We start from the raw sequence: 15,947 nt of genomic DNA, 5'->3' as shown, positions 1-15,947 counted from the left end.
TTAATTGAAAATTAAGCTTGAATTTAAAGGCATAGAAGTACAAAAATTTGACAGATGAAAATAAGCTCAGAAGCCTTTGTTAAATTATGTCATTACTCTTCTTCCCTTCTATAAAACTTACTGCTTACATGATATATGGAAAGAACAACAACGTGATTTAAAATGTACGTTTTTCTCTCCTGACGTCTAAAGAATCTCATCTGCATACCACTCAGCTTCTCCAAATGCTGCCTTGTGCTAAATGCAGAACCAAAACATTATGCTAGATGATTGTTCCATGTTTGTTTCTTAGCAGCGCTTTTTGACTCTAGATAGAAAGATCCCTGAAAATCACTGTCGTGGGGTATACTGCAACCTTCCCCAACCCTCCAGATATGTTGAACTACAACTCCCATAATCCCCTGCCAGCATAGCCATTGATTTCACTGACTGGGGATGATGGGGGGTTTCAATCCAACACATCTGCAGGGCACCCAAATGGGGAAGGCTGGTATACTGCCTAGGAAAAGGTTGGTGCAACCTGGATGTTATAAAGTGACGTGACACTATTTACAGTAGTGTTGTAAACAGCATCTCTGAATCAGGTAGATTTACCTGACCATGGGTTTCATATGGCGATTAAACACCACATGCAAAACTTTGAAATTCCCAATACAAGTTGGTTCTCTCCATGTTAGCTTTTCCAGCTCATGCAGGCAAAAGCTATCAGTGAAAAGAAAAATAGCCATGGTACGCTTATTATCATGGGAATGGGGTAGCTGAGCTCAGGTATGGGAGCCCTTTCACTACCAATTCTCTAATTAGAACATAACTCCCTCTAATAGTGACCTGGAATGGTTGAGCACTTATCATTTTGGAAGGGGCTATACAAAAATAAGGTAGTAGTCTGCATACTCAGGGGACTCCCTAGATAAGTGTGTAAATTTGGCATTGCAGGCATGAGTCTGCATCACATAGGATGTGACATAACCTGTGATGGCTCCCTTCCGGAGAGATGTCTCTACTCACATTAACTTTGGATTAGAAACTTCTCTAAAATTTACTGATGTTCTGCACATGAATTTAAACAATGCGTTTAAACTGGGGAGGGGAATACAAGGGACACCCAAACAACTCTATAAAGCTTCTGTTCTAGACTGGTTGGAGCCCTGAACAGGAGCAACATTTTCTTTCAGGTCCAGACTTGTGAGAACTATTAATAAATAAGAAAGTGCCTCTCAGCATATGTATTTCCCTCATTTCTGAATAATCAAAATGTACCTCACACACATAGGATTAAGAAGCAGATCTTCAAGGTCATAAGAAAAGTGCCTGACTAGTTGAGCCCCATCAGCTCTCATTTACAAATGTGCCACTGAATAAATGACATTCCAAACATTATTTTTCCTCCCCTCAGTTCTGATAAGATTTCACTGCATGAGCAGGAAATGCTTCTCCCCATGGGCAAGTCACTGTTCCCTCCCTCAAAAACCTGTTTGGACAACTTGTGGTATCTCAGAGCAGGGGCTGGCAATGCGGTGGCACCTATGGGTACACTGGCACCGGCCAAGACCCCAACAACACCCACCAAGACCGCTTGCACTCCCCCATGCACCTTCCCGAACCCCAAACCACAATTCCCCCCACACCTCTGCAGTACCAAAGCCATATGGAGGAAGCAGAAAGTCAGCAGATCAGGGGTGTTTCTACATTAAGCAAACCCCCCACAAAAACCCACATCCTTTCCAGAGCTTCTTGCTTTTGGTTTGTTTGCAGGATTAGGAAGGGCTTCTTTACATGGTAACCATGTGGTTTGAACTGAGGGAGTGCTTTCCTGCCTCCCTGGCATGTGTGCAAAGGTGGTGTGCATGTCTTTTTTTCATAACTTAACTTCTGCTGTAATGTTTTCTCGCAGCCCCCAGGAAACCTCTGACTTACATCTGAGTAGACATAAGATCACCCTGTAAGTCTGCAACCATTGGCACACTTACTTGGGAGTAAGCCCCAGTGAACTTAATAGGGTGCTCTGAAACAACAGAGGACGTTGCTTCTGAGCTTGGTGGGGTGGGGGATCGGATGTGTCTCCCTTCATTGCAGGGAGGCATTTTACCCTCTTCTCCCTCCAACTGAGAAATGCAGAGGCAGGAGTCGCAATCGGCAGGCGATTCTTGCCCTCGCTCCTGTCAAATCTCATCCTGACCACACCCCCAACAACTGAAAACAAACGCCCACAGTAGGCAGACACAGCAGTTTCTTCCGCTATTGGAGAATTTCACAGGGAGGTAATAGCGCTCTTGTTTCATGGGCTGGAAAAAAATCCCACATTTTTTGTGTTTGGGGAAAACACAGGATAGGCTGGAGGAAATGGCAAGAGACACCATGGAGGGTAAGGGTGTTATCTAAAGAGCCTGCAAACTTCCAAGAGAGAGACATTTCAATAGCAGGATAAAAGCTCCATGTGATGAACCCCCAGGTCTCACTCTCCTGACTTCCTGCTTCCTTTTCAGGGCTTCGGTGGTGCCTAGGTGAGATAGGCAGGTGTGTGTGTGTGTGTGTGTGCGTGGAACAGATCACGGTTTGGGACTGAGGAAGGTGCATGGGGGGGCAAAAGAGAGAGACTGCAGGCAGGAAAGGAATTGAGAGATTCCAGGCAGGGAGGGGAATGCGGCAGAAGCAGGCAGGAGAAAGAAGAAAGGGAGCAAGACAATTGAGAATCCAGGCCGGGGGGGGGGCAAGAAAAGTGGGAATCCAGGTGAGAGAGATTCAAGAAAAATGGGAATCCAGGTGTGGGGGGCAAGAAAAGTGAGAATCCTGAAAGTAAATGCTCACAGGCCAAAATGACAAATGCACTCACGGGGCTGGAAGAAAAATTACAAATTAGCCCATGAGCCTGAAAGTTTTACCTACTCCTGAAAGCCTGTTTTGGGGAGCTAGGAGGGATCAGTAAACCCTATGCACGTGAGCAGAGGTACCTTTTGCTCAAGCACTGGGATGTTTGGCTCCAAACCACTTTCTCCAAGCTAGATGGCAGCCTTTGGTGAAGTCAGTTGTTGGTAGATGTTCCAGAAAGTAGCTTGCTATGGTTCACTTACAATGCAATTGTATGCATGCCTACTCAGATGCAAATCATACTCAGTTCAATGGGACTTACTCCCAAGTAAGTATGTACAGGATTGAGCCTTAGTATAACAAGTACTTTTTTATTAGTCCAGTTCCAGATATAGGTTTTGAAGGGGCTACAGAAATTGCCCAGCCCAGTATGGAAGAACAAGTGTGCAGATATTTTCTATGCTATATTAAATGAACTACTTACTTGTTCACAGGCCAGAAACATCACAATATCACCAGTCTCTTTGGAATTATGAATCTCAAAGAGCAGCTTTAAAGCAGACAGGAAATGGTCTTTCTGAATGCCACAGGTATACACAACCTCCATCTGGTATTTGCTTTTCACTCTTATGAGAGATACGCTGCCGTAATAGGCCTGCAGTTTGCTGGATATTTGAGGAGATGCAATTACAATTAGCTTCAGTTCTGGTCTTAATATCAAGACATCTTTAAGAAGTCCAAGCAATATATCTGTTGTGACACTTCTTTCATGTGCATCATCTACAATTATGATTCCATAATTGCGCAGAAGAGGATTGGACATCATTTCTCTTTGAAGCTTGTCATCTGTACTGTATCTGTAACCATGGAAAACAAAGGAAGAGAATTATGCAAAAGTAAACTTTGGTGATGGCATAGGCTAGGCTGGAGCAAGCAGCATAAACCCTTTAGGCTACTTGTGATCTGCCAATGTTTTTCCTCCAGAATGATCTATGACCTTTCGACATGACAGCAGTGTTGTGCTGCACAGGCTCGGTTGAGGAAATCATTGCAAACTGGAGATAGCCACTCAGCTTTTGTTGCCATGCCTATAAGGTGCCACAGTTCAGTACACAGTCTGATTGACACTGCAATCCTTTACATGTTTCATCACAATGAAGTCCCATGCTGTTTAATGTGCATTACTCAAAGGTAAGTGTACATAGGATTGCAGCTTAATTTCCATCTACTGCAGCAGGTCTTAATGTGCTAAATTCTTAGCACCGAGTAATTCGTATTCAGAAAAGTAGTAAAATCACTATTCTAGCAACTTTAGTGCTACAGATACAAATTTGAAAAAATATTTCCATCCGTTCCAGCTTATAAGTTCAAATATAGTTTGAAAATGCACTATTTTAAAAATTGTAACTTCAAAAAATAGGAAAAGGAATGTTATATGATAGGTGATATATTCTTACATTTATATGGAAATATCTCTTGCAGGAAAAGGCTACTCTACAAAATAAAATTTTAATAAACTTTAAAGTATTTAAAATGTGTATTGTCTAGATGTTATATGCAGGTTACTGAGATTAACTACATTTCAGAAAATGAAGTTTTATATGTTAGGTTGCAATTAATTTCAAACCAACTCACTTTATTCTTTCACTATTCATATACTGTTCAATATATTACTGCATTGTTATTAATTATTATTAACATTTTTGTACTGGCCCATAACCGAAGCTTTCTGGGCAGTTTACAGAAATTATAAACCATTAAAATACATGATACAAAGTGTAAAAAGATTTACATAAAAAACATATAAACAGACAGCACACACAGAGACAACATAAATCTAAAAACAATTTTAAAAATTCTTTTCTAGTAGTACTACTGACTCTACCAACCAGAAAAACTGTAAGGTTGTATCCCATTGGTGTCCTTCCACTGATGGACTGGGGAGGGGACAATTTTGGGGAATTCCCATGCTGATCTGAAGGGCCCCCGGAAACTCTAGAACAGACTTATATTTACATTTCTAACCTGCTTTTATCAATAATACAACTCCCAAATAAATGCACTGCAGTTTCTCATGGCCTATATTTGATCTGACTCAGTGCTGCTCATTGAAATGCATGGTGTTACACACTCAGTAGAATTATGTGTGAATGGCTTTGATGCTATCTCTGTCTTTGGTGTCAGGTTGCAGCATGGGGCAGTTTAACTGTTGGGGTGCATCATGTAATAATAATGCTGAAGTTGATTGCAAGCTCTCAGTTCCTTATCTGCATGAAAGTTTGAAACAGAGCTCACTCAGTAAATCTAATAAGGAACTAATATTTAAATGCCGTGCACCCCAAAATAAGCTTTGGAGCACCCCATATCATATTTCCCCATGACTAGGCGGTCTCCCCTTTGAGACTTTATTTATAGCATTTTTATCCTGGCCTTCAGCCAAAAAGGTACCCAGAGCAGCTTGGCTGGGAATGATGGGAGTTGGAATCTACCACATCTGGAGGGCACCAGTTTGGGAAAGGCTGCTGCAGAGCTTCTGAAGATCAAGGAAGCTCCTGTCTTTATAGACCTGCCCCAGAACCTTCGTAGGCCTCTATTAGGTTCTGTTTCTTGGCTATTCTAGAGTGTGTTGCTAGACTGTGATGGAAACTTGCTTTTGTATATAGATTATACTTGTACATATTAAGGGGATTGATAAATGCACAAACCTCAGGATTGTTGCACTATTACAGCAGCTCTCACATGGGACCACGTATCCCACCTCATGACCAATATTGACGTCCATCTCATCGGCTACTTGCAAAGCCAACCACATGGCAGTATGTTTATGCATTTGTGTGCATACAATTGTTCCATGTTGAAAATGGTCAGAGAGAGAGTATTCTGCACACCACTGAGGCACCTTTAATATTAAAAAAAATAAAGAGGGAGGAATTCCATCTATAAAATTAACACACACAATGTTGTTTTGATTATTACAAGAGCTGTCTCAAGTGACCATCTGTTGCTTGCTAGCTGCCTGGCTATTGATCTGAACAGTTCAATAAATGGAAATTATCTGCCTGGATAAATGTCAAGACCCTGAGTCTGTTAAGTGGTCAAACATGAAGTTAGAGACAGTTCTGGGAATTTCTTGTTCTGAGCTAGGTTAGACCTGAGTACATTAGAGGAGTGGCAGGAATGGTCTCTGGGGAGAAAAGGACACCAGCCCTATCATTCTTAGCACTTGGGTTGCACGTTCCATTTAACAGTGTGTGACACATTTATGGTCAGGGTGAAGCTGTTGGCCTATGCTTCCTATTGGGCTTCCCTGTAGCCTCGGCCCCGCTCAGTCATTTTAGCACAAAATTGCTACCTGCCAGGAAGAAACCACCAGCCACCAGTTCATCCCAAATTCAATTGGTTTGGGATGAACTGGGGCAGGGTACAAATTAATACAAGAAATTATTTTATTGGAATTTTTTTGGATGAGAAATGAATTGACTGGCTTTGCCTCCTGTGAAATTTAAATAAATCACCGTAATTATTTCTACATTTGCATACATAGATATAAATCAATATATGCCAATGTTATGCAGATTTGTATCGGATGGGCCTGGCCCCAAAACCTTTTAAGTGCCCAGCAACACGTTGCCTCACCTCTACATTATCTCACCTTGACATAATAGTTCCAGAATTGCTTGCTTTTAACAATGTGCCATGATCCTTTACTTAATAGTGTATCTTTTTGTCACAAACACAACCCTGACTTCAGCACAGAGAACAAATAGGTAATACAAAATGTCAGTTAAATCGGCATCCTGTTATTGTTGCAATTGGAAATTCATTGTGGAAAACACTCTAACAAACTGATTCAGCGTTTAGGTTTTCTTTCATTGCTAAATTACTGATGGTACAAAACATGAATGGGCAAAGCAGCCATCAGCTATTTTAGCCTAGCACATATTTTTTAAATAATGCCAATTAAAAATTGCCAGGTTCTGGAATAGACTCAGTAATAACTCATCACGTTGTTCCAGACAATCATTTTCGTGCAACAAATGGAGTTATTCCTCATTTGTAAGAGGGCTGGGTATCTAGTTTCATATGAAGCAGCAGGGAGACTAGTGCAGGTAGGGGTGGGCTAGGTGAGTGACCCCACCAAGACTGTAGTCCACCCTTAAAAGCATGGGAATCCCACTGGGAAGTGGTAATTCTGAGTGTTTCCTTCTCACCCCCATGGGGGAGGGAATGTTTAAAATTACCCACTTCCCAGTGGGATTCCCATGCTTTTAAGGGTGGACTATGCCCTTGCAGGGATCTCCCACCTAGCCCACCCTCCCCATGCTAGCCTCCCTGCTGCTTCATATGAAACTAGACGCCCATCCCACGTTTTGGTAAAGCTCATTCTCGCCACTTCCATTCTGACAGCTGTCAAAATAGAAGTGGCTTCAGTGATCTTGAGGGAGAAGAACTGCATGTGGGACACCCTGAAAAATGGGTGCGGAGAACTAGATACAGTCTGTGCTTGACTGCAACTTCATTTGCTAAGTGCAACATGCACATCTCCAGTTGGGGAAAGCTCATTTTCTTCGGTAACACACTGTTGGGCACATGCACATCAGTGATAAACCGAAGGAAAAAAAATAAAAATTAGGGGGACATTTGCATACATTCCCTGGGCACGGGGACATGCAATTCCCCCCCCCGACCTGTTTTTGCACAAATTTTGAAAAAGGGCTGCAACTGCAATCAAAATTGCAATGTGGGGATTGCAGGGATGAAGGGGGTGCTGGTGACAGTCCCGCCGATGTGCGGTTTGGGCACAGTTGGCAGGGCTGTCCCTGGCATGGTGAAAGGGGCACTTGGAGTGGCCTGGCCATGATCGATCAGGAAGAGCGGCAGGGTTTTTTGTTGCTCTTGCCAAGTGTCTTGCGGCCCAATGCCCTTTACTCACAATGGGGCAGGCATGTCCAGGTTCGGACAACACAAACCCATCATGGGTAAAACAACCCTTACTGTAGACCATGGGTTATCAGGCTGGATTGTTTGGGAAAAACAACCCACCCAGATAAAACCAGTCTGGGTTTGGACATGCTGTTTCAGATAACAACCCACCATGGGCTGTTGTGACGTGCAAACGCAGTCAATATCTGCCCAGCTTCCTCCAGGAAATGGGCATTCCAATCTCCTGCACTAGAGCACACAGCCCTATGTATTGCAGGAGGGGGGAGGAAGAAAAAGAAGCAAAAAGAAGCATGACTGCCCCCTCTACTGCCTCCCCACTCTATCTATGTGGATTAGATCAGTAGTCTTCAACATTAGCAGACATAGGACCCTCCTTTTATCTTAGTCTGCAACATGGGAGGCAATTTAAATTTATTGTGAGTTTCCTCTTTTCTCTCTAGGACCACATACAAAGAATGATGTTTTTCCAATTTTAAGAGTTGTGTAGAAGAGGGCATTTCAGCAAGTACATCTTGCTGTGAATGCATATATAGGAAAGAAGCTGCACTCCTGAAATCACCAATGCTACACAGTTATTAGGAACACAGTTTTCCTTTGCATCTGATAATTCTTTCTTACCTTTTTTTGTTGTTGTTTAGGATTTCAAAACAAAACAAGAAAAAGAAAATGGTGGTGGCCCACACACTGCTAATACCTCTGCGGAAAAGCTTCCATTGGTGCCAACCATTCGCCACCCACCACTCTGAGGCTAATAGTAGCATGAGGGGGCAATTTTCATTGGGATTGTGACTGAGAAGGGAAGGATGAAACTTCCACTCTCTGTGCACTGTAGTCCCACTAACATCTCCCCTGCCACAGAGCCTACTATTAGTTCTTTAAAAATTGGTGTGCTTCTGAGTGACATATTTAGCATCATGCCTAGTTTGGTCCTCAGTTTTTTAAGAGTGTCGGAGGGAGCAATCCTATGGCTGCTAGACAGCAGCTAGATGGCCATAGGATATGTTGTTTTCCAGGAGCCGACTTCTCCTCACTTCCATGCTGACAGCCCTGTCCTCTGTGCTCGCAAGAGGAGTGTGGAGTGGCTGAAAAGGGGTGTGGCTGGGGGCGTTCTGGGGCAGGGAGGGCGGAAATGCCTGTATGACACATCCAGTGTGTTGTACAGCAGCCTCCTCCCCCGCTCTGTCCTCCTGCAGCTAGACAGCCAATAAAATGCAGGGCAGGAGACACGTGGAGGGAATAATCCCCCCATGCTTTGGATAGGCGGTTGCCTCCAAGTTCAGAGGCAGCGGTCTATCTGGATAGGATTGCGTCCTTAATCACTATTTAATGTTTTTAAGGATTAAATGTTATATGAGAGTTTTAAACTGAAATAGTTGTCCACCCATAGGCACTAACACCAACTAGACTTTTATCCGGTTTAAAGTCATATCATGTAAGTAAGTTAACACTGCAGTCCTATACATATCTACTCAGCAGTAAGTCCCATTGAGTTCTGGATCAGAATTATTAATTTGTGCTAAATAGTATGCAGATACTGTTGGAACCTTCAGCAAGGAGATCATTACCTTGTCGTGGTGCTGGAGCTTGAGCACCTCAATGACGCCATGAGCTAAACTGTGAAGGGACACCCAAGGCAGGAAGGTCATGGCAGAGAGGTCAGACTAAATACGATCCCTGGGGAAGGAAACGGCAACCCACCCCAGTATTCTTGCCGTGAAAACTAAATAGATCAGTACAACCAGAGGCAAGTCGGTATACCATCGGAAGATGGGACTCCCAGGTCGGAAGATGGTCAAAATGCTACTGGGGAGGAACAGAGGATAAGTTCAACTAGCCCCAGATGTGATGACGCAGCTAGCTCAAAGCCGAAAGGACAGCTAGTGGCCGATGGTGCTGGTGGTGAACGACAAATCCGATGTTCTAAGGATCAACAAACCATAGGAACCTGGAATGTAAGACCTATGAGCCAGGGCAAATTGGATGTGGTTATTGGGGAGATGTCAAGATTAAATATAGACATTTTGGGTGTCAGTGAACTGAAATGGACTGGAATGGGCCACTTCACATCAGATGACCACCAGATCCACTACTGTGGACAAGAGGACCACAGAAGAAATGGAGTAGCCTTCGTAATTAATAATAAAGTGGCTAAAGCAGTGCTTGGATACAATCCAAAAAACGATAGAATGACCTCAATTCAAATTCAGGGTAAGCCATTTAACATCACAGTGATCCAAATATACGCCCCAACCACAGATGCTGAAGAAGCAGACGTAGATCAGTTCTATGAGGATCTGCAGCACCTACTGGATAATATGCCAAAAAGAGATGTTATTTTCATTACAGGAGACTGGAATGCTAAAGTGGGTAGTCAAATCACACCTGGAATTACAGGCAAGTATGGTCTGGGAGAACAAAATGAAGTGGGACATAGGCTGATAGAATTTTGCCAAGACAACTCACTGTGCATAACAAACACTCTCTTCTAACAACCTAAAAGATGACTTTATACATGGACTTCACCCGATGGTCAACACTGAAATCAGACTGGCTACATCCTTTGTAGCCAAAGGTGGCGGACATCTATACAGTCAGTAAAAACAAGACCTGGAGCTGATTGTAGTTCAGATCATGAACTTCTTATTGCACAATTTAGAATCAGACTAAAGAGAATAGAGAAGACCCAGAGATCAGTCACATATGAGCTCACTAATATTCATAATGAATATGCAGTGGAGGTGAAGAATAGATTGAAGGGACTAGATTTAGTAGATAGGGTCCCGGAAGAACTATGGACAGAACTTCGTGACATTGTTCAGGAGGCGGCAACAAAAAACATCCCAAAGAAAAAGAAAACCAAGAAGGCAAGATGGCTGTCTACTGAGACACTGGAAGCAGCCCAAGAAAGAAGGAAAGCAAAAGGCAACAGTGATAGGGGGAGATATGCCCAATTAAATGCAAAATTCCAGAGGTTAGCCAGAAGAGATAAGGAATTATTTTTAAACAAGCAATGCGTGGAAGCGGAAGAAGATAACAGAATAGGAAGGACAAGAGACCTCTTCCAGAAAATTAGAAACATTGGAGGTAAATTCCAGGCAAAAATGGGTATGATCAAAAACAAAGATGGCAAGGACCTAACAAAAGCAGAAGAGATCAAGAAAAGGTGGCAAGAATATATGGAAGATCTGTATAGGAAGGGTAATAATATCGGGGATAGATTTGACGGTGTGGTCAGTGAGTTAGAGCCAGACATCCTGAAGAGTGAGGTTGAATGGGCCTTAAGAAGCATTGCTAATAACAAGACAGCAGGACATGACGGTATCCCAGCTGAACTGTTTAAAATCTTGCAAGATGATGCTGTCAAGGTGATGCGTGCCATATGCCAGCAAATTTGGAAAACACAAGAATGGAAAACACAACAGATTGGAAAAAATCAACTTATATCCCCATACCAAAAAAAGGGAAGCACCAAAGAATGCTCAAACTATCGAACAGTGGCACTTATTTCACATGCCAGTAAAGTAATGCTCAAGATCTTGCAAGGTAGACTCCAGCAATTCATGGAATGAGAATTGCCAGATATACAAGCTGGGTTTCGAAAAGGCAGAGGAACTAGAGACCAAATTGCCAATATCCGCTGGATAATGGAGAAAGCCAGGGAGTTTCAGAAAAACATCTATTTCTGTTTTATTGACTATTCTAAAGCCTTTGACTGTGTGGATCATCACAAATTGTGGCAAGTTCTTGGTGGGATGGGGATACCAAGTCATCTTGTCTGCCTCCTGAGGAATCTGTATAACGACCAAGTAGCAATGGTAAGAACAGACCATGGAACAACGGACTGGTTCAAGATTGGGAAAGGAGTACGGCAGGATTGTATACTCTCACCCTACCTATTCAACCTGTACGCAGAACACATCATGCGATGTGCTGGGCTTGATGAATCCAAGGCTGGAGTTAATATCGCTGGAAGAAACATTAACAATCTCAGATATGCAGATGATACCACTTTGATGGCTGAAAGCAAGGAGGAGCTGAGGAACCTCATGACGAAGGTGAAAGAAGAAAGTGCAAAAGCTGGGTTGCAGTTAAACCTCAAAAAAACCAAGATTATGGCAACCAGCTTGACTGATAACTGGCAAATAGAGGGAGAAAACGTGGAGGCAGTGACAGACTTTGTCTTTCTAGGCGCAAAGATTACTGCAGATGCTGACTGCAGCCAGGAAATCAGAAGACGTTTACTTCTTGGGAGGACAGCAATGACAAATCTTGATAAAATAGGTAAGAGCAGAGACGTCACACTGACAACAAAGGTTTGCATAGTTAAAGCAATGGTATTCCCCGTAGTAACCTATGGCTGCAAGAGCTGGACCATAAGGAAGGCTGAGCAAAGGAAGATGGATGCTTTTGAACTGTGGTGTTGGAGGAAAATTCTGAGAGTGCCTTGGACTACAAGAAGATCAAACCAGTCCATTCTCCAGGAAATAAAGCCAGACTGCTCACTTGAGGGAAGGATATTAAAGGCAAAACTGAAGTACTTTGGCCACATAATGAGAAGACAGGATACCCCGGAGAAGATGCTGATGCTAGGGAAAGTGGAAGGCAAAAGGAAGAGGGGCCGACCAAGGGCAAGGTGGATGGATGATATTCTGGAGGTGACGGACTCGACCTTGGAGGAGCTGGGGGTGGTGACGGCCGACAGGAAGCTCTGGCGTGGGCTGGTCCACGAAGTCACGAAGAGTCTGAAGCGACTGACCGAATAAACAACAACAAACTGTTGGAACTCTGAATGATCAAGTCTTCACAGTCATCTCATGTTTTAGGGCACAGGGAAGTTTAGCTTGAGGTTCTTGTTAATTACTTTTTGCCCATTACAAGCAATTCATTAAGTAAAATGTGTTGTTACTTTTATTACACCTATGCTGAATTAAAATGCAGCTTTCAGCAACAGAAAGCCTGTTTACATTTTGAAAGTGCAGTCAAAATGCCACCCAAATGGTTCTGAAGTAGTATGTAATCATAAACTATTTGCAAAAAAATCAAGGACTATGTTGATTATGCCCCCATGTGTAATGTGTAACGCTCATTGCCAGGGCTAGCCTTAAGGTGGGAACGATCGAGGTGCTTTAACTCCTTGACAGCAGTGACCCTCCTATCCCTTAATTAGAGTTAGACTGGGAGGACTGGGTTCAAATTAGAGCTGTGCACAAATGGCCTCTCAAAATTCTCTAGCCTATTTGTGGGCAGAGAAATTGAGGGGACAATTTCACTGAATTTCTCACAGGGGAGGAGAAATTCTCAAACAGTTTCTCACAGATAGGGCTCACAATTGGCAGAGGTTGTAGCACAGGTTCTTTTTTCCTAAGGTTTTTGGTTTACTGCACTGCTTCTGTAGGTGGCAACAGTATCACTGTGTTGAGGCTTCCACTTTTTTGAGGCAGAATTTTGAATTTCTTTTGGTTTTTGAGCTTCTCTAATCACTGTGAGGTGGCCAAGGGTGTTACTGTATGTTTTCTCTATTACACATCTTTCCATTGCTCTGCAGCCTCTCAGGTCACCTGCACTTTCGGCACTGAAAAAGCCCAATGGGAGGAATTGCCTCACAATGTCTTCCTCATGATGGGTTTAACTAAAGTGCGGGAAGCCGAGGAGGCTACAGGCTGCCATAGAGATTACTGTAGAATGACAGACAGGACACTCATGCACACTCCTCAGCCACCTCATAAGTAAGATAAGCGCTAAACCCCCAAACCCAACCCATGAGAATTTCTCCAAAATTTCTCTTCCATTGACTTTCTTTTTGACAGCAATTTCTTTTCGAAAGCAATTTCTTTTCTACCAAATTGAATGAGAATGGCTGAAAAAAATGTGGGAGAAATTTTCAGCACAGCACTAGGTCAAATCCCTGATCAGTCATGCAGCATATTGAGGCGATCTATTTTGGGCCAGTTACCAACTCTTAGTCTTACATATCTCACAGAACTGGTGCGAGAATTAAATGCAGTTGGCGCCCTGTATATCACCCTTAGCTTCTTGGAGGAAGGATGAGATAAAAATGTAATAACTAAAACCTAAGTTCCCCCAGCACGCTACAGAGATTACAGGAGGATATGAGTTATCAATTCCTTCTCACAGGAAACAGAGCTGCCCATGAACCCTATTCTCTGCTCATTGTAGCACTATCTCTCAGTAGCCATAGAACTTCTTTGTGTACTCTTTGCAGGCACTTGAACAGGATGGAAGAAGAGTTTAGCCCTCAGGTACAAACTGTGGAATGGGGGAGAGGAATAATCAGGGGAGGGTGAAAGTGCCAAGTGTGCTAGAGTGGAGCAGAGTCTTAGCCAAATCCTGAGACTAGACATGGAATTCTCTCACAGCTGACTTCAGAAGGTGATAAGGTTGTATGTTTGCTGAGGCCCCAAGAATGGCAAAAAAAACCCTCCCCAGTCACCACACTCATGTTCCACAGAGCACCTAAGGTCAGAGGCTGCATAAGAGAATTCTCAGTTCTCACATCCTGCTTCTTCCAGGTAAAGGGGACATAATTCTTTGTCGGATGAAGTAGTTTATTATTGTAACACGTTGATGCCCATCAAAGTTTTTAATGTAACAAGTTGATGCCCACAGCCTAAAACTGGTTGTGAAGGTAAACTGGCATTGCCAACAGCCCATCTCTTCCCTGAACAGGAGCAGAGGGAGAATAATGTGTTGATTACAAGGGAACCTAAGGATAGAAATGCAATGCCCTATTGGGTTCATGACAACTGGCCACCTTGCATTGCATAGGCCCTCCTCCTGTATGCCTGACACAGGGATGGACTGCTCTGTGCACAGAACATGGCAGCCTGAAGAGAGAGAGAGCGTGCCTATGCTGTGACATTTCCGAAGGAATAACTTGGATTGGCTGGGCAGTTTCTGTCACCCTGCTCAAGTGCAAAGGAACCAAGTAGAGCTGAGCAACATGTACTGGGCTGAGGATGAAATATACTTTCTCCCTTACTCTCCCCAGTTGTCTCCACTGTCCAGATCAAAGCAGGTATGGCACTTGTAGTGACTGCTGCCTTGTTTCACAAGAAGAGAATTCATGGAGGTAATACAACTCCTCCATCAGCTAGCATTCTGGACGTTTCAGTGCTCAGGTTCCCAGAATGGGAAGTATCAAACAACCTTTTGTATAATTTCATTGTTAAGAACTAGTTTAACAAATCAGAGAGGGCAATACCTCCTCTGAGTCATCTTTTAGCTGCATTCCTATGCCCACATACACACACACACACAAAGATCATCCCACTGCAATCACTGGAACTCATGTATGTATAAGTTGGCAGGGAGATGCAGGCTTGGGGAACTTACTCTACAGAAAGTTATAAGAATTATATGTTATTATGAAACTTCCAGAAAGTTACTATTTGAATGTTCAAAGTTCACCTGCAGTGCATAGGATGTTATGGCAGGGGGATAAGTTGCTGGTAGATGATCCTGCCTTTGGGACATGCTGGTTGGGGAATGCTGGGAATTGTAGGACTTTTTCTGTCTAAATATGCATAAGATTGCAACCTTAGGGTGCAATCCTAACAGTTGCGCCCTCGATGATCGGAAGCCCCTGAACTCAAGAGGTGTCCAATCATCCAGTGCTAGGTGGGAGGAGCAGTGGAGGCAATCTTTGCCTCCCTGTTCACCCACCCTGCATTGTTTGCTAGATGAGCTTTCTACTGTCTAGCGACAATCCTTCAGAGGGGGAGGAAAGGAGGCTGGCCGAGGCTCAGGATAACTCATATCCTAGCCTCTCTGGTCTCCTCCCTGCCCCGCCCCCCAGAACACCCCCATTTCCCCCTCTCCAAGGTTGATTTTCCGACCTTGGAAGACAGCTGGTGCAGTTCGTTCTGGGCTGGCTGTGAGGGGGTGGGGGATCAGATCTCTAACTCCCCCTTCCAAGTTCAGAGCACTGTGTCCAACCTTGCAGGGGGGAATTGCCAGTATTCTATGATCCCATAGAGAATGTCTAGGGGCCATAGGATTGCTCCCTCAATGTACTGATTTTCATATAGGTCACATGAGATAAGAGAAACTCCTGACTGATCATGTAAAATGAGGAGAATCAAAGAAGACATTTACAAATCAGAATTCTAAACACACACATATGGTTAATTTGTCCGAAGCTCCTAAAAACATATGTATGTATCAGTTTCATGTTT

At 43.4% G+C, this 15,947-nt stretch overlaps 1 protein-coding gene across 7 annotated transcripts in view; it reads right to left on the bottom strand.

Annotated features, from left to right (window-relative positions):
- Window positions 1–15,947, bottom strand: part of DHX32 (DEAH-box helicase 32 (putative)) — a 45,531-nt gene that overhangs the window by 27,426 nt on the left and 2,158 nt on the right. For all 7 annotated transcript variants that reach the window (XM_084841457.1, XM_084841458.1, XM_084841463.1 and 4 more), the window contains exons 2-3: window positions 5,514–5,707; window positions 3,293–3,665 (exon numbers count right to left, since the gene is read on the bottom strand). In XM_084841457.1, coding sequence (XP_084697583.1) covers window positions 3,293–3,665; window positions 5,514–5,707 — 567 coding nt within the window. The remainder of the gene's footprint in view (window positions 1–3,292; window positions 3,666–5,513; window positions 5,708–15,947) is intronic.

Source organism: Heloderma suspectum, chromosome 3, assembly GCF_057233095.1.
Source record: "Heloderma suspectum isolate Gila_16-S chromosome 3, 16-S_ref, whole genome shotgun sequence".
In the NCBI taxonomy this organism is placed as follows: Eukaryota; Metazoa; Chordata; class Lepidosauria; order Squamata; family Helodermatidae; genus Heloderma; species Heloderma suspectum.
This window is presented reverse-complemented; position numbering and strand designations above follow the sequence as displayed.